The sequence below is a fragment of the Colletotrichum paranaense genome, assembly GCF_030867605.1.
Source record: "Colletotrichum paranaense strain IMI 384185 chromosome Unknown Scaffold_2.1, whole genome shotgun sequence".
Taxonomy (NCBI): domain Eukaryota; kingdom Fungi; phylum Ascomycota; class Sordariomycetes; order Glomerellales; family Glomerellaceae; genus Colletotrichum; species Colletotrichum paranaense.
In genome coordinates, this window is record NW_026848960.1 from 491346 (window position 1) to 516926 (window position 25581).

Genomic DNA, 25581 nt, shown 5'->3' on the forward strand with positions numbered 1-25581 from the left:
CGTATCCAAGATTCGCGACTCGGACGGCAACTCGGCTCGATGTGCCGAGATGGAGAGGTTGTGTGAATGTAGGTGGCGTGACTGGCAGAGTTGAAATTGGTTTACTTAGAAGCAAAGCTTGCGAAGAGCCTTGTCTTCTTGCGCCGCGGTGTTAAAGCACGAACCATGGGCATTGACATCAGATGGCAACGACAACGACGATGAAGAAGATGATGACGACAGCAGCGACGACGACGACAACATGACCCAAAGTACGTTTGACTAGAGCACTTGATGATTGCGCGCGAATGAGCGAGCAAACGAGGGGCTGGGAGCTTGAAGACGAGGGGCCTTGGATTGGTGGTGAGGTGGTTGAGGTTGTTCCGCGAAACGGAAATCTACGCGAAAGTAACCCTCCCCTAGAAGGAGAAAAGTAAGGTATGGATACAGCTCTACGATTTGTCCATTACCGCTCGAGAGACCGGGGGGAGGCCTGTAGATTGTAGTTCAAACGGCGCAAGGTCGGGGTTCGAGCAGGCGACGAGCTTAAGTTCTTGAGATAAGGTAACGTCGGAAGGGACGGAGACTGGAAGAGATAGTGTGTATTGTCTTTCCAAGGTAAGGTAAGGTAGGGATGAGTCTAATCTTGTTGTGTATGCGAGCGGCACAGTAAGCGCAGAATTGCTAAAGGTATGGGATCCGTACGGCTACCTTACTCCCCCGTCATGGAGGATGAATTGACGCGGAACGGTCAGGTTCCATCTGAGAGGGGGCTGGAAGCCTGGAACTTGGAGGTGTAGGCAGAAACTCGGGGGATGGAATGGAAGGGACCGGGAATGTCAAAATGCCCTGGTACCAACTGGCCAAAATTCGTCGGCGGGAATACTTTCCCATCATGTCGTTCGTTGCCTGGAATTAACCGACGGAGGTTGGGTGTCTGATCTGTGTGGAAGCTTACCTTATTCCCGGCGCTTGTCCAATCAGACTGTAGGTTGTACCACTAAGACACTTGAGTGCGGTAGCTTCAAGTGCGCTAAAACCGGCTCGATGCTCTGTCAGCGCCAGACGTTCGGGGCTCCCGTGGCGCTAACCTCACTGTAGACACCTCAAAGTGCTAAGCGAGAACGCCAGTCTCACTTGGGATCTAGGCGAGCTGCTCCTTGCTTTCCCGGTGGAAGGTGCTTATTTTCTTTCTTTCCCATCTCAGTTCTGTGCCTCTGCAGCAAGTGCGCACTGCGGCTTGCAACTGCCTGCCTTGTGCGACGGAATTGTCTCCGGCCGGCCCCTGCCCGAGGTGAATGAGGTGGACCACTTTCCAAATGGAAGGTCCAAGTCGTTCTGTACCTTCCCACAGCATCGGCAGAGAGGCTCCCCGAATTCCAATGGCTTCCCTCAATTTCCTCCATGTCCGTACTATTCGTACGAATAATTACTCCGCAAGGAACCTTACCTTAGTTACGGAGACAACACTTTGCCAACTCGGAAATGACACTGAATCCCCTTCATCGAGATCCACACGTCATTGCCATCGTTCCACTCTCTTGCGGCTTTCTATGTCAAACGCACTGGACCTAGCATCACCAAAAGCAATTATACAAGACACTCGCCTCGACTCGACCTACTCCGTACCACTACAATTGCGGCTTGCCTGTCTCGACTGGCGACCTCGCCAAGATGCCCTCCGCTGCAAGGGACCCCTTCAAGTTCCAGAACAATTCTCCAGATTACCCTGCCAATCAGCTCAATGAGCACTCGAGCTCCTGAAGACTGTCAATTACTTCCCTAGTTTGTCAACCTGATACATGCAGCCTCAACGGGCGTCGGTAGCAAGCACCCAGCACGCTGCCCACCAGCCTGCTTTGCTGCCCTTCATTGTGTCCAGCCCACAGAGTACAGATACGCATACGCATACACAGTACTCGGAATTCGAGCCTCGAGACTCGAGAGACGTCGTCAGCTGCAAGCTTAAGCATGCTGGTCCGAGTATCAGCTTCGCGGCTTCGCCGTTGCTTCTTACAATGCTACCGTCACTTCTGCCTCCGAATCCTCGTCCGATGTCTTCGAGATCCCGCTCCCACCAACCACATCGCATCTGCTCTTGCTTCAGACATGACCTACAGACATCCAAGCCAGGTCTTCCTCGATTTCGGCAAGCCTGAGCCGAGACTGACAACCTCGCTACATCGTGAAGCTTTGCGTCAAAAAGGCCAGCACCGCGGGAACCAAACCTTCTGTCACCAAACTCGACTGATGATCTGCTGTCCCGTCCGGGGGCCTGTTGGTCGATCGTCATTCGGCGAGCCCTAACTCACCTTACCTCACCACAGTATGGAGTACCTACATCGTAGTTCTCGGTCTTCCAATCCCGAACTCTTCTCTTCCGTTGTGTCTGTTGTTGCGCCGCAACACGTAATGCCTTCCTCTCGCCCGCTCAAACCGTTCGCTCGTCCCTTCGCACAGTTTGACATGGGGAGCTGACTGAGAGGTACGTACCACATTCGTTGCACCGACACGAAGCTGTTCGCGGCAATTGTCGTATGAGGGATGCTTTATTCCGTTCTTTGACGTTGACGGAGCCTACTGCACGCCCATCCATGATCTCAGATGCTCTATTCCGGCTTTCACTTCGCCTCGTTCCGCTGCCAACACATACATACGGAGTACGACCTGCATAATAGCTGCCGCAGCTCCAATAAAGCCTGTTCGGCCGAGTTGCGGGTCGAATCCTCTGCTCACTCACACTGGCAGTCTGGCACTGCTTAGACGCCCGCAAAGTCAGGGCCGCGCTGCGATCGTTCCAAAGCTTGCCCATTGGCCCAAAGCCGGATCCTGGAATTACATCCCCTCCCCAACGCGTTTCGAACTAGCACTGCACAAATACAATATACGAACCCGATGCCGGAACCGAACTTGCGGCACACCCAAGGTTCGAGATTTGACGGTCCATTCGTCGACTTGCAACACCGTTTGTTGGATTCGTCGGCTGTCTCGGTGCGCGCCAGTGCACCACGCCCTCCCGAGTCCCTCCTAGGACTCTAGGAGAATTGCTCGGAGCCGACTTGCGAGCTTCCCACCACAACGGACCGCATCTGGACCCCACTAACACTGAATCTGAGGGGGCTTTCGTGGGGACTTACTTTATTACGACCCGATATGTCGTGCTGGCCAGTTTCAAGGCCTTGCTATTTTCGAGGTATTACCTCGTGCAGCACAAGGATGCCCCTTCGTCAACGGCACGCGTCCCTTGGAGCCGGCTGGCCAACTGGTGGTGCTGGAGAGATAACACTGAACGAGGTCTGGCCAAGATCTTGGAAGCCGTGTTCCTTGTCCCGCTTTGCAGGAAAAAGCAGCTCTGGCCGATCCGGCAGCGACAAAATTGTCTCAGGCTCTCAGCAGCGCGGTCGAGACTCCTATTTCCTACTAATCACTAATCCGCAACTTTGGCATCTATTGGTGGCCATTGGTGCCACCGAAATCAGACGCGCTTTGGAAGGCCCGGAGAAATATCGATTGCCAGAGACCAGATCGGGCCCTTCACACAATCCCACGATCTGTCTTAACAAAGGTCAGCTAATGTACGGAGCCGACCTACCTTATTTTTCCTCGGGAACAGCCAGACGGTCACGGAACCCCGTCCGTCCACAGAATCAACCAAATAGGTACCCATCCCACCGGCGGACAATAGCCGCTGAAACGAAATGAATGGTCTTGGTGCTCTAGGCGGTGCCGGATAGTCGGACTAGAAGCTCGCAGTGGCCAGCGCTCTCTAGAGACAGAAACAGTTGAGGCCGAAATTAGCATACTGACTTTGCCTGCATGCACAGCCTTTATCGCGGGGCAAATCTGGAGCCCGAAGAAGCGCGAGAATTCGTCGCAAATGCTCTCGGCGGATAAAAGGGAAGAATGGATGTGGACCTTGGATTGATTGTCGCAGAGTATGGGACGAGAGATGGAACATGCCGTCCAAACCGTATTATAGCCTCTTGCAACCATACGCTCCCTGGAACCTGCGATGGACACCCTGCGACCTACCTCTCTCGGGGGCTCAGGGGCTTGTCACGCGTGGGATGCGGCTATTGTTCTTCCCGTATTTACCAAGTATCAATCGACCAACAAGACCGGCTTGTCATATGGTACACGCTCACGCTCCGGTGAGTTATGTCGAAAATGAAGGGAAGGGATCGATCAAACTTTCCCATCCACCCCACCTGGGCAGCAACTGGATCCGAACGATGAATCTGTCGGGAACAAGGACGTCTCTCTACGGGCACGCCCTAGGGGTGAGACAGCCTGCCGAAGAAGATGATTGGGGGCCAGGGCAAGATTAGAGATCGACGAATGAAGCAAAGGAATATGGATGAAGGGAGGCTTGGCTTGGCTGGTTGTTGGAAGGGCAGAAAGCCAGAAAGCCATGAAGCCCAGCGCTAGGCGAGAGCAAGAAGTACGTAGGACGACCCGGCACAAGGCCTGAGCCTGAGGCGCTCGCAAGATATCCAGGGAAGGGTTTAGTGACTGAACGTGCGATGCAGCAAGGCGACAACTAGCTCGCCCGTTGCTCACATTGAGTTGCTTAGGTGAGGATCATGTCACAGTCCGAGATGCGTTGGCACCAAGGTTGGACCTGTCAATGGTCTGTGAGAGAGACTTTGCCTACTCTCAGACGGGATGGGAAAGTGGACGTATCCGTACTTTATTTCCTCTCAGACCCGGCGCCGTCACACGTAACGGGAATGCGGTGGGCGAGGAGGAGACTTCGGACCACACTCCGCGCCCAAAGTGATCAGCGCGACCACCACCACCACGAGACGTATGACGCCCATGACATCTAACCGTCCGGAATCACAAGACATGCTTAAAGGATCCGGACAGACTAGGCAGGCTCCGAGATTTGGACAGGCCCTGGCAACGATCGGATAACAGATGCCGCGAAGCGCATGTTGTATGAGTACAGATTGCCGTATCGCGCATTTCGCGGCGCGCGCACGCGGTAGGCGCGGATTCTTACTTTACCACAACGACACCAAAACCAAAAACAACATTCGCCTCAACCGCCACTGCGGCGCCCCAAACACAATCGCGCAAGCGGTACGGATAGTTCCCGGCCGGACGGTTCAGCCGAGGAATTGTTGGTTTTCAGCCGGACGTCGTTGTGCTGAGCATCCCTCCTCGAGTTTAGGAGGTAGTTGAAGCTCGAAGGCTGAAGCTCCTCTCAGGGGTTACCGATCATCAGTGACGGCCTCTCGCTGCTTATTCGTGTACGGATACACCAGGGCGGCAATCATTTCTTATTAACGGACGTCAACGATTTATGTCGCATGCCCCTCGGCCCCATCATGCTCCTGCAATAGATCAAGGTGGTCAACACGAAGTTTTTCCAGGCCCTGGAGATGAAGATACTCTAGGCGTGGCTTTCACTGGCTGCGCATCTCCCGACCTTGACAGGCTCCTGCTCAGTTACCTCGAATCGGCTTCCACAACTGGCCTTACAGATGGGGTACCTTACCACCTTACCTCATGTTTGTTGGGGAAATCTTTGACAGGCACTATGCAACTGGCCCACCACAAGCCATGCCATATCCACTCCTTCCACTTCATCTTGGCCTTCCATCCTCCAACCCTGGAAGACGATTTGCAGTCTTGCGATGGCTCGGCCGGCTTTCTGCACAATCACATTCGGACGGCGGGGACAGCTCGTGCTAGAGGAAGCTTGAGTGGATCAAACGGGCCAGGGGAATTCCAGGCTTAGGTACAGTCGAGGCCGCTTAGTGACACCCGCTGAGCCCCAGAAACTGTGGGTTGTCTCTGAGTTTCTGGAGACAAGTCCGCTATAGACATGCCGTGTATTTTTGGAAGTGTCTCTGGCCGGGAACGCTTGAAGCCGTTCGTTCCTCCAAGCCAAGCAATGAAGGCAGGGCAGGGTCAGCTACCTGGCCCTCACGTCTCCTTTACACTTCACGTTGGGGATTTGGGGTGCCTCGAGTTTGGACTATTGCCTTTGGATGCCTATCCGCCACAAGATAATAACGTGTATCTGTGCGTGACTAGCTTGCTTGGTGCTTCATCATGACCGGCCATCCTGGCCGCGGGTGGTGGTGTGCTGCTGACGGATCTATGTAGGTACTAGGTATTCGCACAGCTGCCCAAGCAAGCTACCGACGGCACTTACTATGTATTGTCGTCCATCTTATTCGGTTATTGACTACTTGTGGGAAGTATTCGGGATCTTGGACAAGGGTCACGTAGCTCCGTCACTGGTTCCCTCATCGCACATTAACTCTACAAGCCCAACAGCACGACATACACACATGCCTAGACACATAGACTAGACACACAACACACACACACACACACACACACACACACACACACACATACGTTATCCAGGGCACGGAGACTGTTAGACAGTTGGGCTCTTCCGCCTGCCCGCCAGCCCTTCCTTGCGCTCACGCACGCACTCACTAGAATTACACGCCCGAAGGAAGCAACGTCAAGACATCAAGATTCCCGACGCAAAAGCAATGAACAAATTTTCCGGACTCCACCTCAGCGCTAATTCGTAAGCGAGGACGGTCGAAGTCCTGTTCGGCTTAGGCTTCGAAGGAAACGGACAAGAAACAGAGCCTTTCTCCATTATCCATGCCGATCAGGACACAGGCGATGGCAACCTTGCAGGTCGTTGCATGTCTGCATTGCACGCTAGAACCAGAGACACCCGCTTACGCCAGGGTTGCTAAGAAGCGTATCCTCAACAACGTACCGTGCCCGTTGACCCGTTCGTTCCCTGTTTAGAGCAGCCAACTCTGTCTCTCGACTCGACCAAGAGAACAAGAGGCGACGGGATCATATGGAGCTGCCCGTCTACCGCCCATTTTTACTGTATGACTATGCAGCAACAATTTCCAGGCTTCCTCATGCCCAGCTACAGATTTTCAGCAATGTGGCAAGGGTACCCGGCACGCCGATCCATCGTCCAGCTTCGTTCTAGGCCCAGCGATGCCCCTCAGCCCGGCGACATGTCTCTAGCGGCCTGGCGCATGGCCGGGGTTTTTGACCAGTGGCAGTCTGCTGCTAGTGCTCCGTCTCAGCTGCCGTTTTTCTGCTCTCGAATGTCTTTTTTTCTGCCCAGAGTCTCGATGACCGCTGCATCGGCGTCCCACTTACTGGGGAGTCGGGACGGTGGTACCTTTCCGTGCCTCTCTCAAAGACTCGATCCTCCATCCATCCGTAGGCAATTACACTACCTACCGGTATGTCTGATCCTGAGCTTCAGGCTGCTTGTCCATGTCTGTCTGTGCCTTGACTCTTGAGGCAGGGGCTCGGGACGCCTGCTTTACACTGCGTGGCGACCAGACTGCGCCCAACACACTCCGTCCATAGTCTCTAAAGGCGCTTGCGATTGGAGAGACAGACCGGCGGGCTCTTGGGTGTATCTCTCGGCTATCGAACGCCCTCTGTTCATCGGCATCCCACCGCGGTTTCTCTTTGTTAATTTCGCCTTGTTTGGGCCGTTTATCGGACAGCATCTCAGCTACGGATACGCCTACGAGGCGGCGAAGAGGTACCTACTTACAGTAAAGACGACGACTTGGAGGTTGGAGAGACTTTGAAGTCTCGACTAGAAGAAAGGGCTTAGGGCCTAGAGCATGGCTGTGTCTTTCTCTCTGTCTCCCAGTCTCCCCCACCACAGCTGCAGCAACAGCAGCAGCCAGCTACTCCATCCGTCACGGAACGGATACAAGCAAGTCTTCTTCACCTTAGCCACCCCCCCCCCCCTTCTTCGATACCCTACACGAATACCGGGTTACCTGCGTTCGCCGTACTTCTATGCCTCTCAACCTGAGGAGAATCGCATGCCGGCGTATCCTCACCCTACCCTACCTGGACCCGACCTCCCACCTCCAATCTCTCCAATTGAATGGCCTGGAACGACGGCCGTGGAAGGGGGGTGGATCACCAAATCATCACTAAACACACCACCACGACCGTCTTTCGACTGGCCTACCTTACTCAACCTTCCAAACTTCCCGTCCCGTCCACCACGAACCAGCCCAGACCAGGCCAGGCCTGACAAGGGCACTGTGTCCCTGCACGTTCGACACTTTTTTCTCTCTTCGGGGATCCTGTACATCTCGCACCTCGACCTTGACCTCGATTTTGACACGCTCAACTCACCTCAACCCCTCGACATCTCTCCACGACTGTACTTTTCTTTGAGGAGAACGAGAAGCGGCAGCAGCAGTAAGAGAACCAACATATCGTTGCTCCCAGGTACTCATCCTCTGGGAGGGGCAGGCAAAGTAAATCGTCAACAACCAGCCCCGTCTCGAGCTTCTCCCGGGATTCGACGGTCAGGAACGACAGAGCAGGTTCTTCAGACTTGAGAGACAGAGAGGGCCACGGCGCCAGTCTCACGGTTCACCTCCAAGGTTGCCGGGCTAGAAGAAGATACCTTGCCAAAGCAAGCAAACCTTTCCTCACCTTATTACCTTCTCCGTGCCGTCTTCACTCTCCGTCCCTACATTACTCTATACCTTGCCTTGCCTTGCCTTGCCTTACCTTGCCTCGGACGAGGCACTGGACCATACGGCACCCGTACCGCTCTGCACCACACACCCCCAACGCCCCGGGGAAGCTTGGATCATTCATTCATTGCAACTACCAAATTTGGTCTCTTTTTTCCCAATCCCATCTAACCCCCTTCTCCTCTCTTTCTCTTCCATTCTCATTCACGAACTCCTATCTTCTTCTTCTTCTTCTTGGAGCTTCATCTTCTTCCATTGGCGACGGATCCAGGGCCGCTTCCTGAGTAACATCGGCTACGACCTGCCCGGCAGACGGCTACCCCATCTTTGTTGGACACGGCAGAGCAAACAGCTGTTACTGCCCACGCTGCTACTCAGACCAGATCTCTATCTCCAACAACAAGATCGACGTTGCTGCAGCTTCTGCCTCTACTCCCGTCGCTCGTTTTCGCTTTGCGCCTACGCCGCACCCCCCCTCCGACCATCACCCTCACCCGCATTCACAGCATGTATGGCCGGCGAATGACTCGACACCAGTCAGATTCAAGATCCAGCGTCGCGAACCAGAACAGAGGCATCACTAGCCGTGCCTGGGAACGTGAATGAGAACAACGTTGATCAGCGCATTGATCTACAGATACAGCTGTATTTGTTGTTCTTCCCACTGCCAGAAATCAACCGCTACGTGAGCGCGTCAAAGTCTGCACGCAGCGAAAGACGCCCTCGAGCTTCGGACCACGAGGCCAGGCACTGCCGTTATTGTTGCTGCTGCCGCTTAGCTGTGGTGTGCCGCCAAGTGTGCTTGCCTGTGCTACGTTGTGCTGTGTTTTCTCGCTTCGTTACTCACCGTCTCTCCCGCTCCCGCTGGTAATTGTTGTCGGTGCCGAACGGGGGGGGTTTCTAGAAATTTTGCGTCTTACGGCACAAATGGCCGCCGCAACCACCTCTGCCCCGGAAATGGGCATAGTCACAACAACACTGCATCCCAACACGAACCTTGCTGCTGTTGCTCCCATGGGCTCGATACCTAACAAAGCCCCAACTCCCTACGAAACATCACCAACTCTACCATCTCCCCATACTCTCTCTACCGGCGCGCCGGGACCCACGCCTGCACCTACGGGAACCCCTGTACCACCACCTGCTGCCGGCGGAGCATCAACCTCGGCGGCGGCGGCAGCAGCGGCAGCGGCAGCAGCAGCGGCGGCGGCATCGGCATCACGCAGTGTCAAGAGGCCGCGGCCCGTCAAGTCGTGCACCGAATGTCGCAAGCGCAAGTTGAGATGTGACCGCAACTTGCCATGCTCGCAATGCCAGAAGTCACATCGCAACTGCAAGTATGCCGCCGAACACGACTCGTCAATGCTCTCAGATGGCTCGGACGCCGAGATGGGCGAGGTGCAGCGTCCGCCAAAACGGAACTGCCTGCCCACAACCGCGACATCAGGTCCACAGACGGCTGAGTCGTCTTTTGTGCCCTTGCGCAACGGGGAATCAACTGGTCACACTGCTCTGGAGGAACTCACTTCACGATTGGACCGCTTGGAGAAACAATTCATGATTAGGAGCCCTGCAGGGACGGAATTCAGCGGAACTGGTCAGCGTTTGCCGCTATCGCCGGAAACAATTCGTGGGCTGACGGTGAAGAGAGGCGCCCTACGGACTCGATTTTTTGGCCAGAACAGTGTGCGCGTTTTGTTGAACTTGGTAACTGTTCCCGAACCCCTTTCACTCAGAGACTCTTACCCCTAACCCTACTCTTCCAGTTTGACGAGGCCAAAGACTTCATGGCGAACCAGTCCAAGATTGAGGGTATCCGGGAGACCATGTACGGTCTGCAGATACTACACAAGAGGATCCAAGAGGAGTACCGAAAGTCATTGTCCCCGATATCCGTCTTTGCCGATTCGGTTATTCCAGTCCAGAAGCGCATGCAGGATATTCTTCCCAAGAAATCGATATGTGACAGGCTACTGGCTTCTTACATCGACACGTCCGAGACTATTTACCGAATGATTCATGTTCCGACTTTCAAAGAACAACACGAGTTGTTCTGGGAAGGGAAACTACAGGGGGACACATTTCTTCCTCAGCTTCTGACTGTGCTGTCTATTGGCTCGAGATTCGAGACCAAGTCAAAGGGACTCGGTCATGAGCGCGTGGAGGGAGTCCATATCCCCACAGCGTGCGCACTGGTCAGGTCCTGGCTCGATGGTTTGAAGGGCAAACAGTTGGTTGATTTGACAACGTTGCAGACCGAGATTCTCCTCGTCCACGCTCAGAGGATGACCACGCCGAGGCCACAGGATTCGTGGGCGCAATTAGGTTATATCGTACGCATGGCCATGACTATGGGCATGCACCGAGACCCATCGGAATTCGAACCTCGGGTGCCGGTGTTCTTTGGTGAGCTACGGCGGAGGCTGTGGTTCACAATACTGGACATGGATCTGCACCTCTCGCTGGCATGTAACCTGTCCTGCCTCGTGCGCGATGGAGACTTCACCTGCCGACCTCCCCGAAACCTTGACGATAGCGATTTGTTCTTCGACATGAAGGAGCTCCCGCCGAGCAAGCCCATCGACCAACTTACCGACAACCAGATGCAAGTATACGCTGCTATGACGTTGGGAGCTCGGATGCAGGTTGCGCACCTCATCAACCGCGTGGATTCGATCCGGGACTACAGCGAGATTATCGAAGTTGGGACGAAGCTCGACCGGTTCTTGGAGGATATCAACTACCTGTTCCCGCGCCAAGGTATACTAAACGAAGTCGAAAAGAGCAAGCAGTGGAGGTCGAGGGTCATCCTCGACATGCACGTTCGACGGCCTCTGCTGGCTCTGTACCGCCCATTCGCGCTCGGTTTGCCGGATGCTCCATCCCAAATATCGAGGGCTTATTTGCGGTCTTCAATGGTTATTATGCGATACCTCGACGAACTCGACCCGCTCCTCAGTCATTTCCAGGATGTCAGCGACATGTATCACATGGTACTGAAGAAGGACATTTTGCAGGCAGCCTTTAGCGTGTGCTTCTACATCAAGGCAGCGACCGAATCCCATATCAACGGGAATACATTTGGAATAGCATCTACCGTGGCCATGTCCCCGGATCCGATGGATGATGGGGTCACCTTCAGCACCGAAACATTTGCGCTCTGGTCGCCATCTCGCTTGATCAAGACGGTCGAGAAGACGCTCAACCTACTTGTTCGCAATGTTGGTGGCAACGACGTCAAGGATATTGTCGCGCTCGCCGTGGTTCTGGCCTCGGTGCAGTCCACGAACCAAGAGCAGAAGCTGCAAGATATTCGACGCAGCCTTCAAAGCGTGCTCGACGCCTGTCAGACGGCTACGAATACTAGCCCCGAGAAGATGTCCTTGCCCAACCCGGCCGATCCGATGGATCCCTACATGCAGACGAGGCCTCCGTTCATGTTTCATGCAAATGCGTCGGCGGCTGCGGTAAGTGACTACGGCGGCTGGGTGCTGTGGGACGGATGGGACTGGGCTGATGCGTGGTCGGCAGACTCCGGATGATTACGCGGACTGGGACTTGGACTACTGGAACCCGATGATACCAGGCCCCTCCTAACATATTCTGATGCGGGGTTGAGGATAGGGATAGGATGTGATCGAGGGAGACCGGAACACCCCAAAATTCGCCCATGCCACGAACACCTTGTGGCTTGGAGTTGTTTTGCTGGGATTCTGCGTTGACAAATACACGACAAATACCGCGGCAGCGGTACGAAACTCCCCCTTTGCGGGGACATCATGGCGATCCAAGAGGACCCGTCGACCCTTGTCCTTGCTAGACATGTACGACCAATCACATGTCAACCGACGACAACAACAAGAACAACTGGACTGCCGGCGAGGATGAGCAGGTCATAATTCCGCAGTTTTTACTCACTTGCAGCACTTCTCTGAGTAAGAAAGGGATGCGATGCTAGACGATGATTATGCAGACATTCTAGCAGGGGAACCAAAGAGATGCGAAAAAGCCCACTGGGCAAGGGAGAGCACACGAGGAGAAACTCTGTAAATACATTACACCAAAGATACCAATAAGCAGCGGAGGAAAAAACCAAAAAGAAGGGCATAGTTGGCATTGCACAGCATGCTTATTACCACTACTACTACTACTCCGTACTACTTCAAGTATCAAGGAGCCTTCCCTTGTCTGACATGAACTCTAAATCCACCCGATGCATATTGACTCAACTTGATCTTAGTTTGTGATTACAGGAGCACTGCGATTCCAATCATCCTTTTCGACCGCATCCACCATGAACCCGGCCACGCTCCGTCTCGTGATCTTGGGCATCCAGCACACCCCGCTACCCTCGTCATCGTACACCTTGACGGGAAGGCTCTCGCCCTCGGTCAGCATGGGCGGTCTGACCAAGACCCAATCCACGTCTTTGGCCGCCGCGTCGTCGTTGCCCCTGAACAGCGCGTCCACGGCGTTGTGGTCGTCGAGGGTGTGCTTCATGTTGGTGTGGTTAAACAGGGCGCGGAGCGGGAAGATGAGGCTCTTGGAGCTCGCGCCGGCGCCTTGCATGCTGTTTATGACGAGTTTGGGGTTGCGAGGCAGGTTCAGGGTCTTGATGGCTTGTAGGGTGTTGGAGACGGAGTCGCGGAGGAGGGCGGGGGGCGTGTTTGGGTCGAGGGCTGAGAAGGGGGAGTCTGTTAGGCGGCGGGGGTTGAGGGTGATTATTATTGCGTCTGGTGGTGTTGGCGTTTGCATTGCGGATAGGAGGTTTTGGAGGGAGAGAGGGGTGCCTTTTGTGAGGGTGAGATTTTTGTGAGAGGGGAGGGAGGTTGTGGTGGGATCGCGGACGAGGGCTGTGATTGTGTGGTTTCGGGAGAGGGCTTCGGATAGGACGAGGGTGCCGTTGCGGCCTGTTGCGCCGATGAGGAGGATGTGCATTTTTGGAGAGTGGTGAAGAGCGGTTTGGGTCTTGGTTGGTTTGATTCGGTTGTGGTATTGTAAGTTATGAGGTAGACTGGAGTAGCTCTGAAGCTGAAGAGATGTGATGATGGTGATATTGATTATGATGATTGTGGTGGTGATGAAAGGCTAGACACATCTTCATCGCGACTTGCACATGTGCTTTATATATTTCTCTAGACACTACATTCGTTACTAGTCACTAGTTGTCTGCTATTGAGACCAGACATCATTGGGAATCACCCTTCTCATCCCGGCCGAGATTGACTGCTTCACTGAGGGCTAGAAAGGCTTCTTTCTCAGTGGTGTTATTCTCCGTAAGATCTATCGGCCGAGAAGGATTCAAGTCCGAAAGGAATGGGCAGGCTTTGCGCCAGCCACATTCGGCGCAGTGAGATTGATTGCGTGTCTGCTGACCAAACATGCTCAAATAATCCACGGAGCCGAAAGTGGTGAGGCGGTTCAAAGTAGTTGTAAGAGCAACTCGGCCGGGTGTTTGGTGTTCGCATTGGTCTCTCGACCGAGAGAACCACGACGGACGGAGGAAATTGGGGCCCGACGCTAAGGTGGTGCTTATGCTTACCTTGCCGTACGCAGCGCATGGTCACTCTAGATTTATGGGAGACGGATTGTGTTGATTGGCCTTTTCGCATTCACCTCGCTATTGTTAACGCTCGGGATTTAGAGGTGGTATTATGCCCTCGAGATCAGTTTGAATATGCAAGGCTGGATTTTCTTTGCGGTCCTTGGTTTTGATGATTTACAAACACGGCCTCCCATCCCCCCCCACCCACCCCCTCATACGCCAAAGCCATCATGGTCCTTGAAGCCTAAGTCATTTACCTAATTGTTTGAGAGTAGGATATCACAGAATATCGGGTTTGGCGCCCGTAAATTTGCGGATGTTCTCCCGGATGTTTAAAATGTTTTAACGCCTATGGGATGCAGATGCGATAGGAGCTTGGCAAGCATCTTTCTTTTTCGGTGAGCTGTGCTGTGTATGAGGTACAGTGTAAGAGACGGTCGGACGTGGGATGCCAAATCGGGGCCACTCGGCCGAGTTGAGGACGTGTGGGATGAGGGGATCTGAGTTCCAGGTTTCTCCCTTTGCAAGGGGTGTTTGGTTGACGGGTCATGACGAGAGAAGGCCAGTATGTGTTTGGTGGTGATGCTTGAACGGTGTGAAAGGAGAAGAAAGAATATGAGACGGTTTGTTCACAGTGTTTGGTGTATGGACGAGTACATGCCTACCCTCAGGGAAGGTTTTCTCGGCGGAGCTGAGAGGTTCGAAGGTGAGATGGAACGATTCAGAGTTTCCCCCCGTGCCCCCCCCTTTTGGATTGCTGTGTGTGTGTGTGTGTGTGTGTGTGTGTGAAGTTAGGGGAGCTCGGGGTTCACGTTGACGCCTTTTCTCCGGCTGGGGGTGGTCTGGAGGGAGGGATTTGGGAGTATGAATCTTGTTCCCCATGGGTGTGTATGTATACAACTTTACGGGATGATTCAGGGCAGGCAAGTCGATCCTATTTCTTTCGGTGTAGTTACATAGCGAGAATAGTGCTTACTCGGGGGTGGGGTGGACATCAGTAGGTGGGTAATCCCCTCTCTCTCTCTGACAAACCGAAGCTTTGTGTGATTAGTGATTTTGGGGCCGCAGGATGAACGGTGAGATGGAGGGAGAGCAGCGATTCGGCGGCTCGGGTTTGGTGACGGACGCGGAGAAGGAGGGGCCCGGAGCACGGAGAACGCTTTACCGAATTAGGCAGTTCGTATGTGACTCGGCCGAGTGGCGGGTCCGGTCACACGGAGGAGGGGGCGCGGCCGTGTAGCTTTCTTGGTGAAATGGCGAGATTCGTTCATGGAAGCGGGCGCACTTGGAGGACGATGATGTGTTCTTTTAGCCTACCAAGTATGGGAGGGATTAATCTGATGGACTTTTGGGCAGTTAGGCAGGTCGGGATGTGAAGCTGGATGGGTATAAAGGTTCATGGAGTCTCCCCGATATTGCGTCGAGGATATCAAGGCAGGCAAGCATCAAACAATTCTCACCATCGTCGCTGTTCAGATTAGCCCATAGCACACAGCCTATAGTCTACTGGTCACACATCTCACTCTATCTTGTCACACGCATCTACCCTTACCCTCACTCAGAGCATCACTCACAATGCCCACCACAACAACCCCACCCCACGACGGTATCGACGACGTCGCCATCATCGGCGGCGGCATCGCAGGCATGGCCCTCGCCCTCGCCCTCAACGCGCACGCCATCCCCGCCACAATCTACGAGTCCCGCGACGCGGTGCCGCTGCCCCACCACGCCGGCGGCGGCATGATGCTCTGCCCCAACGCCCTGCGCATCCTCGAGTCCCTGGGCGTCTACGAGCCGCTCCTGGAGAAGGCGTACAGCTTTGACTACGTCTACTACAAGGACCGCGACGAGGTCACCGTCGACCGGTACCCGCTCGGCGGTCAGGCCGAGTTCGGGTACGATGCCGTGCGGATTTTTCGGCAGGAGTTGATTGAGATTCTTGCGGGGGCGTGTCGTGCGCGCGGGGTGGAGGTGCGGTATGGAAAGAGGTTTGTGAAAATTGTCGGTGAGGACGATCAAGGAGTGGGGTTTGAGTTTGCGGACGGGGAGAGAAGGAGGGCCGGGTTACTTGTCGGCGCGGACGGGATCCACTCGCGGGTGCGGAGCAGCTATGTCGCACCAGAGGCCAAGCCCGGGTTTGTGGGGCTCGCGGCGCTGACCTATGCCGTGCCGACGGCGCAGCTGCGGATTCCGGAAGACAAGGACTACAAGTTCCCCGTCAGCGTGGCGAGCGGCAATGGGGTGTTTGTGCTGGCGCCGCAGGGGCGGGACGGCGGGGAGATGCTGGCGGGGACGCAGGTGCCGTTTGACGCGGAGAAGGCGAGTCTGCCGCGGGAGGCGCTGATGGCGAATAAGGATGCGCTCAAGGCGAGACTGAGATTGAATGAGGAGGCGTGGCCGGGCTTGGTGCGGTCTGCGCTCGAGGGGATCCGGGACGAGACGATGAATGTGTGGCCGTTTTTCATGTTGCCTGCGCTGGAGAGGTGGGCCTCGCAGGGTGGTGCGGGGCGGGTTTTGGTGTTGGGCGATGCGGCGCATGCGATTCCGCCGACGACGGGGCAGGGGGCTTCGATGGCGTTGGAGGATGCTGCTTCGCTTGCGCTGGTGGTGAAGAGGGTGAGGGAGAGTTCGGGGAAGATTGGGTGGGAGGAGGGTGTTGGGTTCTGGCAGGGGATTCGGAGGGAGAGGTTGGGGAGGTTGGTTGGGTTGACCAAGATGTTAAATAATAAGAGGCTTCCGAGCGATGAGATGGCCAAGTTGCCGCGGGAGGAGGTTTGGTTTGAGGAGGGCGAAGGGCAGATGAAGTGGTTGTATGTGCCTGAGATTGAGAAGCAGGTTGAGGAGTGGGTGAAGGGCAAGCTGCAATGAATTGTAGGCTTTGAGTTATGAGTTGTGTGGTATCTTGGAAAAAAACAAATAGACTGTTAAAGTACAAGTCAATTCGGAGTTGATAATGTTTAATTCTCTTTGAACAGTACTGACCCTGGGACTTGCAAGGCTACCTATGCTCATTCAAAAGTCGTATTATGTAATTTTGTTCCAGCATTTGACAGACAGCCTACGGTAGTTGCTCAAGCTCATGAGACCTGTCTCTTCACAAGTTCACGAGGTATCAGAAGCGAAATCAGACAGTCTGAATCACCTATTCGAGTCAGCATTTCGTTACATTCCTTGCTAATTAGTCCCCCCAACGACAGTGAACCACCACGGTAGTCCGACGACAAGGTTACCAAAAAGGGCTATAGCACTAAACCTGGCAAAGAGGGACCAGATTTTACCTCGGCAAGCAACATGATTGGCCACCATCTTTGGGGAAACAGCTGCAAGGTCTGAAGCTCAAAAGTGCTCGACCGTCTTCTTAGCGGCCGGGGCCTCGGCATTCTGCGTCTTCGAGACGCTGTTTCCCCGCATCGAAGCTCCCCATAGACCCCAATGATCCCCGTTGTTACATGCTTAGCTGTGGATTCGGGTGGTGTTTTGACGCTGGTTTTGGTCACAAAGTCACAGCGAATGGTGCGGAATATGTGCCGGTAATTACATAGTACTAAGTACTAGGTAGCTCGGGGAGGGAGGAAACCTGGAGAAGCTCATCCCTATCCGTACCCGTATTCCCGGGGTAAAAAGAAAGTGGTGCTGGATGAGGGGGAGGCGAAAGCTTGCCAACTTCACCTGTTGTTTTCTTGCAAAGCACATGAAAGCCAGGAGACATCTGTATACATTATTCATCTTGTCTAAATAGCCGGGGGAATATATCACAAGGTCCTACCCCAGATTATCTATCCAGGTGTCTATCTCTCTCATCCTCCTCCATTGAGATTGTCAACCCACAAACACTCCCAAACCATCACCGAGCTCAACTAGAAGCTATCCCAAGCGTCACAGTCACACCACAGGAATTAACCCCATATATCCTTCCAGACACACATACACACATCACACATCATGGCGCCCAGACAACAACGCCAGAAGGCGCCCTGCTACGTCCTCGGCGTCGGCATGACCAAGTTCATCAAGCCCCGCGGCAAGGTCGACTACACGGAGCTGGGCTTCGAGGCCGGCGTCAAGGCTATGCTCGACGCCCAAATCAACTATGACGACGTCGAACAGGGCGTCGCCTGCTACTGCTACGGCGACAGCACTTGCGGCCAGCGCGTCTTTTACCAGTTCGGCATGACGGGCATCCCCATCTACAACGTCAACAACAACTGCTCCACGGGCTCCACGGGCCTCGCCATGGCCCGCAGCTTTGTCTCGTCTGGCGCCGCCGACTGCGTGCTCGTCGTTGGGTTTGAGAAGATGATGCCCGGCTCGCTGCAGAGCTTTTTCAATGATCGCGAGAACCCCACGGGTACCACCATCAAGATGATGGCTGAGACGAGGGGTATCACCAACGCACCCGGTGCTGCGCAGATGTTTGGCAACGCTGGGCGGGAGTACATGGAGAAGTATGCCGCCATAGACCTCTACTAGATTGCGTTTACATCTTGCTAATACCACGCGCAGATACGGCGCCAAGGCCGAGGACTTTGCGGAAATCGCCCGCATCAACCACGAGCACTCCACAAAGAACCCCTACTCCCAGTTCCAGGACGTCTACACCCAGGAGCAGATCCTCAAGGCCCCCGAGATCTTTGCACCCCTCACGAAGCTGCAGTGCTGCCCGACCTCGGACGGCGGCGCCGCCGCGGTGCTCGTCTCGCAGGCCTTCCTCGACGCGCGGCCCCACCTCAAGGACCAGGCCGTCCTCGTCGCGGGCCAGTGCCTCGCCACCGACGCGCCGTCGCTGTTTTCCCGCTCCGCTATCGATCTCATGGGCTTCGAGATGACGCAGCACGCCGTCAAAGCCGCCATGGGCGAGGCCGGGCTTACTCCCAAGGACGTGCAAGTCGTTGAGCTGCACGATTGCTTCTCGGCCAACGAGATGATTGTGCTCGATTCGCTTGGGTTGGCGGAGCCGGGCAAGGCGCATGAGCTTGTGAGGCGCGGGGATATCACGTACGGAGGCAAGTACGTCGTTAACCCGTCGGGCGGGCTGATTTCCAAGGGTCACCCGCTCGGCGCCACGGGTATCGCGCAGTGTGCCGAGCTGGTCTGGCATCTGCGCGGCTGGGCCAATAACCGTGCCGTTAAGGGAACCAAGGCTGCGCTGCAGCATAACCTCGGCCTGGGAGGCGCCGTGGTCGTGACGGTGTACCGTCGCGCGGACGGCAAAGAGGCGCCGGCGGTTGATGATGCGGCGGTGGGTAAGGCGAATAAGCTTGGGTATAATCCGGCGGTCGAGGCCAAGGGGTTCACGGCGCAGCAGGCGACGGCTGTAAGGAGTAAGACCAAGAAGAGCGATTGGGCTTTGCAGGATACGGAGGAGAAGGTTGAGGCACGGTTCTAGGCGGGGACGGGGTTTGTCGGAATCTTGGGTCTGTATTAATGAAATTGTGAAAAAATAGCTATGAATCGTATATTGCCTCGATCAAACACGCTGCCTTCGTTTCATCATTCTCTCTTATCCCTACCTCTTACTGCCAGGAGTGACCTAATAGAGTGTCCCTACGCGCTATTTGTCTTCTTGACTTCATACGTCAACAGCGTCACCCAATAACCCTCACCGCCGTACTTGGTGTCGTCCTGGTAACCGCGGTGAACCTCTTTGAAGCCCAGCCTCTTGTACACGTTCAGGCCGGCCGGGAAAGCTAGGATGAAGACATCGATCCCCGTCTCCTCGGCGAGACGAATGCCCTCCTGGACGAGGATGGTGGCTATTCCCTTGCCTTTGTGGTCTGGATGGACAGCAAGGTAGTCGAGGCCTTCGTTTAAGTACACCTTAGCTCAAGAATGGGGGGTCTCGCAAGGGGAGGGAAAGGGGTGGGGGGGGGGGGGTTGGGAAGGGATGAGCCCGGCCCCGAATTCTAAGCCCGAAAGTCCGCGTCACTCCCATCCACTTAGCATCCGACGACGGGGACTTACTGATGTACGGCTTCTCGGCCAAAATCCGCATCTTCTGCGGAACGCAATCATCAATGCCGTCCATATCGATCGGCTCCCACCACGCCGCATCAGAGCGCTCTTGAATCGCCCTCCTCTCCTCCGGGCTCACCGCATCCGCTGCAATCTTGGAGCCGGCCCACGCCGCCGCATGCCGGTGGCCGGCCGGCAGCTCCCAGCGCGCGTAGCCCACGAGCTCGCCCGTTTCGGAGTCGACGGCCTTTTGGTGGCGCAGGGCGGCGGGGTCGCGCAGGAGGTTGTTTGGCATGCGCTTTGTGGCTTCGGCGACGAGGAAGTCGAGGGTTGTGGATTTGGGCCAGAGCAGGTTCCAATTTGGGTTTGTCCAGAAGGCGGACATGTTGTTGCGGGCTAGGGCGGGGCTGTCGGCGAGGGTTACGGGTTGGACTGTGTAGGGCGGCATTGTTGGAGATGTGGTATTGTTAGATTGGAGGGTTGTTTGTGTTGTTGTATGGTATTTGAGGCTGTAGGTTGAGGGATGTTGATGTGTTAATGGATTGATGCCGGATTGCCAAGGATCGTGGGCGGTTTATATATCAAGACCGAGACGGTGTGGTTTGTCAACTGTTGCAAGTCAATGATGCAAAGTTGCAATGTGGTCTCTTCTTTGTAATTACAGGTTTCTTTAATGCGTGATTTACTTCATCCATCTATGAATAAGAGTTGTAGAGATGGGCTAACTAGAATGAGTGTGATAAAGAGTCACTGATTGTTGCGGGTGAGTCTTTCGAGATCGCTGATTTGCTGGGGACCCTTCTCTAGAAGGATTCGGCCACGGATCCTGGTCTCTTCCTGTCGCAGGATACGTGTTCCCAGCACCTGTGCACTGCTTACTGGTCACGAGCTCCTATCTTTTGATCAGCGGTAACAACATTCGTTGAGTCTTCAGAAACTAAAAGACTTGTTCGATTAATGTTTCCAGGAGTATCAATTAATATCTTCAAGTCTTGATTTCTACGACGTTCAGGGCCTTCAACGGAGCCTCCCGGACTCGGAATCAGGCATAACTCAAAGTTTCTCCGTATCGTTGATGCCGATTGCTGACCGGCATAGAATTGCCGAGAAACATATTGAAGATGACGTGTTTACTTGGACTGTACCTGAGTCTTCTCCTTTCACCAACTTCAATTGTGCCAGTGGCAATTTTCTTTAGAGCATCATTATGTGAGAGGAAATCGGTAAGTGAACCCTCGTCGGCACGAGATTTTGAGCGCGAGGTCGGGTTGCAGAGGTGAATCTAAGCTTTTGGCCGAGGAGATTTGTGTTTGTATAGCGTCTTGATTGGTCTTGGGGAAGACGCGGCTTGCAATCAAGAGACATGGAACTGATGATATAGGCATCGCGCTGGCACTCTGTGCCATAAGGCCTCAGCACTCCTAAGCCAACTGCGCGAGTCAGATAATCGACTATCAACTCTTGTTCCATCAAGTCGACAAACGCTGCACTTCACCCAGAGCGGTAGGCAAACCAATTATTGTAAAATATCTATCATTTTGCTATCCGGATCATACGGAGTAAAGGTCCCTGAGGTGGATCAAGGAGCTCGCATTTGATTAACTTTGTCTCTCCCACTTCCCAGAGATTACTCCTCGTAATACGGATCGTCGAAAAGTTGAAAGTAAACGACTGCTAGCCTCAAAGTATAATAAAACACTCTTTAATCATCTGGTGGACCTGCTTGGCTCAAATGAGGGTAAGGAACGACAACTTCACTACTAACATGAATCGCCTGCCCTTACCGAGTAAACAGGTATCACGAGAACAAACTCCACAACACCGCCCGCCAGGACGGAGGGCGTCACTGCACATCCTTGTTTTATGAACGCAAAACCGTATCCGTACATTCTCGTAAAAGAAAATGGGGACTGTGACTAGGGCGACAATTTGTCGACCACAGGAGCCTAGGCCACGCAGAAAGTACAGAAAGAATGGAGGAGATAGGGGGATGCACAGCTTGCTATATAACCAAGTAGAGAGCGAACTATCCCACTGGCAACAGCTCGTACCTGGAACCCCTTCCATATCCATTTGCTATTCTGTCAGAACCTTATTCCAGTCAATATACCATGAAGCTGTCCTCGTCCCTCTTCTTCGTCGCCCAGATGGCCGGCACCGCTTTTGCTCTGAGCGGCGACGGGGCAAAGTGCCAGCTCAACATTGAGTGCCTCAGTGGCTACTGCATGCCTCACACCGGCTCGTCTGAGTACGTTTGCTGGGGCCAGCGCCGCAAGGGAGGTTAGTAGACGTCTTCGCCTCGGATGAAGTTTCATGTCCCTAGAGGAAGGAAGGGTGTCTCCGTTAAGTGAGAGAGTTGCTAATGCCGACTTTACTGTGGTCTAGACTGGTGCAATGTCAACTACTCCGGAACTGTGTGCAACAACGGTTTGAAGTGTGTCTCTTACCAAGGTATGTTTTCAAGTAATTCTTTCCTCGAGTTCGAGGTTGGCTGGTAGTACCTTATAGTACTTGTACTGACGTGGTTGACAGGGAGCTGGTTCCTTGGCAAGTGCACTTAATGTCTGCGTTGGTAGCTTTACTATTACTCAAGCAGTTCTCGGTACGCTTCACACAGCAGAAAGACCGCGGTATCAGTGGACACTCCTGTTGTCTCGATAGTACTATTCTTTGTTTTTGTTTCTACCTATTCAGCTTCCCCACCTGCAAAGCCCATAATGATGGATCAATCATGTCGATGGGCGCCATCACCTCGTGAGCCGCGCACCTGGCTGAGTTCGCGGCCCTTCCAGGTGACAACAGCTCGTAATGGTGTTGGTAGCTTACATGGCAAGGATGAGTTTAAGTGGTGATAGCCCAATCAATAAAGTAATGAACACGATCAAGAAAGCCTCACCATCTTAGTGGTCTAGCCTTTAGCTTGACAGCTTTTTCTCAGAGTATGTTGGGGCGAGAAGTTGTGCCAAGCTTTCCCAATTGTGAATACACCCGTCATGACCTTTGGTGAGCAGGCCCAAGTGTAAATGACGAAAGGAGATGCATCTTAGGGAACACATGCTCTGAAATGGTATTATTATACGGGACTCCGCTACATCCAACACTATCTTTGCCTCCTGGCTTCACCGGCCTCCTTGCCCAACTTCTCCAACGCCTCCTCATACTTCTGCACTCTCTCCTCCTCGAACCCGCCGCTGTCGGGGTCTCCGATACGCAGACGATCAACCTTCTCCGCGCGACGAATCCCGCTGCTCGGCTTGGCAATTTTACCCCAGAACCAACCACTCTCGCCATCTTCAACCAGCGTCCAGGCGGCGCCGGCGCGGCCAGCACGCGCGGTACGGCCAACGCGATGGACGTAGCCGGCGGCGCTGGCGGGTAGGTCGTAGTTGATGACGTTGTCGAGGAGGGGAAGATCGATGCCGCGGGCGACGAGGTCGGAGGCGACGAGGAGGCGGAGGCGGCGGGCGGCGAAGGCGCGGAGGGCGCGGCGGCGGTCCGAGGTCTTTTGGGTTGAGGTGAGGGTTGCGATGGACGGGGCCAGAGAGGGGTGGAGGAGAGAGATGAGGCGGGAGAGGCGGAGGGCGGATTCGTTTGATTTGGTGAAGATGAGGGCTGTTGTTGTGAAGGGTTTTGTGGAAGATTTGGATGTGGTGGCAGCGGCAGCTGTTGAGCTGGCGTCTGAGGAGCTGTCTGAGTCCGAGTCGGAATCTGAGTCTGAGGAGGAATCGGAGTCTGAGGAATCGTCTGATGAAGATATGGCGTCGTCTTCCGCGGGCGACTCGGAAGCCGTCTTGGACGTGGTCTCGGACATGAGGTGGCCGTCGAGAAGGAGGTCGATGAGGTAGAGCGGCTTGAGGTTTGCGTCGTGTACTCTGATGGCCGACTCCTTGAGCAGAGTGGGCAGGGTATGCTCGGCAATAGATGTCGTGCTGTCGGCTTGTTTGCCTTCCAAGACGATGAGCTGCGGCCTACGGAGTTGTAGCCCACTCAGCAAGCTAAGGTCTCGCGTCAGAGTGGCACTGAGGACGACTTTGCGCACGCCGCTCAGATTTGAGTCGGGGAAGTCGCGAGCGCTGAATTTGTTGGTGCTGAGCTTGGGCATGACGGTATCCAGCCAGCCCTGGAAACTCTGAGCGAGGAGCTTGTCGGCTTCGTCGACAACCATCCAGCGCACATAGTCTAGTGAGAAGCCGGGGGTCAGGTTGATGTGCTCGACGAGCCTTCCGGGGGTGCAGATTAGGACGTCGACCTTGGATGTGTAGTCGACAATGTGATCCGGAAGAGACCCGGCGATCGGCTTAGTTACTGCTGCATCTCCATCTTCTGCTGCGGTGTCTTCAACATCCTTCCATGCATCCAATTCCCTTTGGTGTGCGACACGATACGCTTCAGGGTCGTACCTCTCCCTCTTTTCGATGAGACTGGCTTGCTCATGCTTCAACTGCTGACTACCAATGGAAATGCCGATGCGCACTCTCTTCTGCTCTCGGCCATCGAATGCGCTGGCGCAAAGCTCAAATACCTCCTGGGCCTGCTTGACCAACTCACGCGTCGGCAAAACGACCAGAGCCCGCAGCCTCGTCACGGCGCCTTGGCTGATGTCGCGCACGATGGGCAAAGCGTATGCCAGGGTCTTACCGGAACCAGTGGCTGCGGCAACGAGGACATCCCCCTGGCGATGCTTGCAAGACGGCAGAAGCAAGGGAAGAGCGGCCGTCTGAACAGCAAAAGCGTCCTTGAACCCCTTTGACTCGAGAATCTGTGCTGCTTTCGGGTTGATACCAATATCTGCAAAGGGTGTCCGTGTGTCGGGAGCTACGCGGATCGGGGCGGCGAGCCATGGTGGCAGCGTCTCGTAAGATGGTTTCGAGTTATCGAGGGCGGTCGGTTCGGGTTGTGGAAGGGGCACCAAGTCGTATTCTTCTTCCTTCTCCTCTTCCTCGTCCACGTCCATCTTGTCCGCGGCTTCATTCTTGGCGATTAGTTCTGCTGACTTTTTCAAGTACTTTGTAGCCTTAGCCAGGACGTCCTTGTGTCGTCTGTCGACAGCGTCATCCTCTGCGTCCTCGTCCTGTTCGCGGTCTTTCTTCTTCTTTTTCCTATCCTTCTTTTCCTTGGCATCCTCTCCTTCTGGAGCCTCGACCTCAGATTCGCGCTTCTTATTTTGCTTCTTTTCCGACTTGGCGTCTTTTGACTCCGATTTCTCAGACTTTTTTGGTGACGTCTCTTCTTCGTTTAATGCAGCACCAGTTTCCGACTTTCTTGACTTCTTCTTCTTGACGGGGGTATCTACGGCCTCGAGCGGCTCTTCATGTTTGCGCTTCGTCGCCGGGGACAGGACGTCAGGTTCTGTCGGTGCTGCACTCAAAATTGAGGTGCGAGGTTTCTTGGACGGTACGAATCGTGCATACGGAACGGCCGCGGTGGTACCTTCGGTCACGACTGGCTCGCTAGCTGGTATCGCGGATGGTTCTGGAGCTGGGGGAGGAGGCGGCGCCGAAGCTTCGACAGGCGCCTGAGCCTCCTTCTTTTTGGATGGGACGTAACGAGCGTACATGGTGTCAATTGGGCTCTCGCAAA

General features: G+C 54.6%; 12 protein-coding genes across 12 annotated transcripts; 8 read left to right on the forward strand and 4 right to left on the reverse strand.

Moving 5' to 3' along the window:
* Nucleotides 1–1781: 1781 nt before the first annotated feature.
* On the forward strand, nt 1782–2138 carry CPAR01_02031 (uncharacterized protein; the record flags this gene model as incomplete). The annotated part of the gene is made up of 1 exon (XM_060486319.1): nt 1782–2138. The coding sequence occupies one exon, from the start codon at nt 1782–1784 to the stop codon at nt 2136–2138; it is 357 nt and encodes a 118-aa protein (XP_060353647.1).
* A 1057-nt stretch (nt 2139–3195) lies between these two features.
* CPAR01_02032 (uncharacterized protein) lies at nt 3196–3873 on the forward strand (the record flags this gene model as incomplete). The annotated part of the gene is made up of 2 exons (XM_060486320.1): nt 3196–3554; nt 3804–3873. The coding sequence occupies 2 exons, from the start codon at nt 3196–3198 to the stop codon at nt 3871–3873; spliced, it is 429 nt and encodes a 142-aa protein (XP_060353648.1).
* Nucleotides 3874–4694: 821 nt separating this feature from the next.
* On the reverse strand, nt 4695–4928 carry CPAR01_02033 (uncharacterized protein; the record flags this gene model as incomplete). Its single annotated transcript, XM_060486321.1, has 1 exon — nt 4695–4928. A coding segment is annotated over one exon (234 nt), but the record flags the coding sequence as incomplete, so codon positions are not given.
* Nucleotides 4929–7622: 2694 nt separating this feature from the next.
* Nucleotides 7623–9085, forward strand: CPAR01_02034 (uncharacterized protein; the record flags this gene model as incomplete). The annotated part of the gene is made up of 2 exons (XM_060486322.1): nt 7623–8276; nt 8885–9085. The coding sequence occupies 2 exons, from the start codon at nt 7623–7625 to the stop codon at nt 9083–9085; spliced, it is 855 nt and encodes a 284-aa protein (XP_060353650.1).
* A 343-nt stretch (nt 9086–9428) lies between these two features.
* CPAR01_02035 (fungal specific transcription factor) lies at nt 9429–12098 on the forward strand (the record flags this gene model as incomplete). The annotated part of the gene is made up of 3 exons (XM_060486323.1): nt 9429–10208; nt 10268–11968; nt 12033–12098. 3 exons carry the CDS (start codon nt 9429–9431, stop codon nt 12096–12098), a joined length of 2547 nt encoding a protein of 848 aa, XP_060353651.1.
* A 639-nt stretch (nt 12099–12737) lies between these two features.
* Nucleotides 12738–13439, reverse strand: CPAR01_02036 (uncharacterized protein; the record flags this gene model as incomplete). The annotated part of the gene is made up of 1 exon (XM_060486324.1): nt 12738–13439. One exon carries the CDS (start codon nt 13437–13439, stop codon nt 12738–12740), a length of 702 nt encoding a protein of 233 aa, XP_060353652.1.
* A 2182-nt stretch (nt 13440–15621) lies between these two features.
* Nucleotides 15622–16917, forward strand: CPAR01_02037 (kynurenine 3-monooxygenase; the record flags this gene model as incomplete). The annotated part of the gene is made up of 1 exon (XM_060486325.1): nt 15622–16917. One exon carries the CDS (start codon nt 15622–15624, stop codon nt 16915–16917), a length of 1296 nt encoding a protein of 431 aa, XP_060353653.1.
* A 1074-nt stretch (nt 16918–17991) lies between these two features.
* On the forward strand, nt 17992–19435 carry CPAR01_02038 (nonspecific lipid-transfer protein; the record flags this gene model as incomplete). The annotated part of the gene is made up of 2 exons (XM_060486326.1): nt 17992–18494; nt 18553–19435. 2 exons carry the CDS (start codon nt 17992–17994, stop codon nt 19433–19435), a joined length of 1386 nt encoding a protein of 461 aa, XP_060353654.1.
* A 158-nt stretch (nt 19436–19593) lies between these two features.
* On the reverse strand, nt 19594–20449 carry CPAR01_02039 (acetyltransferase; the record flags this gene model as incomplete). Its single annotated transcript, XM_060486327.1, has 2 exons — nt 19594–19850; nt 20011–20449. The coding sequence occupies 2 exons, from the start codon at nt 20447–20449 to the stop codon at nt 19594–19596; spliced, it is 696 nt and encodes a 231-aa protein (XP_060353655.1).
* A 673-nt stretch (nt 20450–21122) lies between these two features.
* On the forward strand, nt 21123–21409 carry CPAR01_02040 (uncharacterized protein; the record flags this gene model as incomplete). The annotated part of the gene is made up of 2 exons (XM_060486328.1): nt 21123–21224; nt 21383–21409. 2 exons carry the CDS (start codon nt 21123–21125, stop codon nt 21407–21409), a joined length of 129 nt encoding a protein of 42 aa, XP_060353656.1.
* Nucleotides 21410–22112: 703 nt separating this feature from the next.
* Nucleotides 22113–22562, forward strand: CPAR01_02041 (uncharacterized protein; the record flags this gene model as incomplete). The annotated part of the gene is made up of 3 exons (XM_060486329.1): nt 22113–22281; nt 22387–22452; nt 22534–22562. 3 exons carry the CDS (start codon nt 22113–22115, stop codon nt 22560–22562), a joined length of 264 nt encoding a protein of 87 aa, XP_060353657.1.
* A 539-nt stretch (nt 22563–23101) lies between these two features.
* CPAR01_02042 (DEAD/DEAH box helicase) lies at nt 23102–25558 on the reverse strand (the record flags this gene model as incomplete). The annotated part of the gene is made up of 1 exon (XM_060486330.1): nt 23102–25558. The coding sequence occupies one exon, from the start codon at nt 25556–25558 to the stop codon at nt 23102–23104; it is 2457 nt and encodes an 818-aa protein (XP_060353658.1).
* Between the last annotated feature and the right edge of the window lie 23 nt (nt 25559–25581).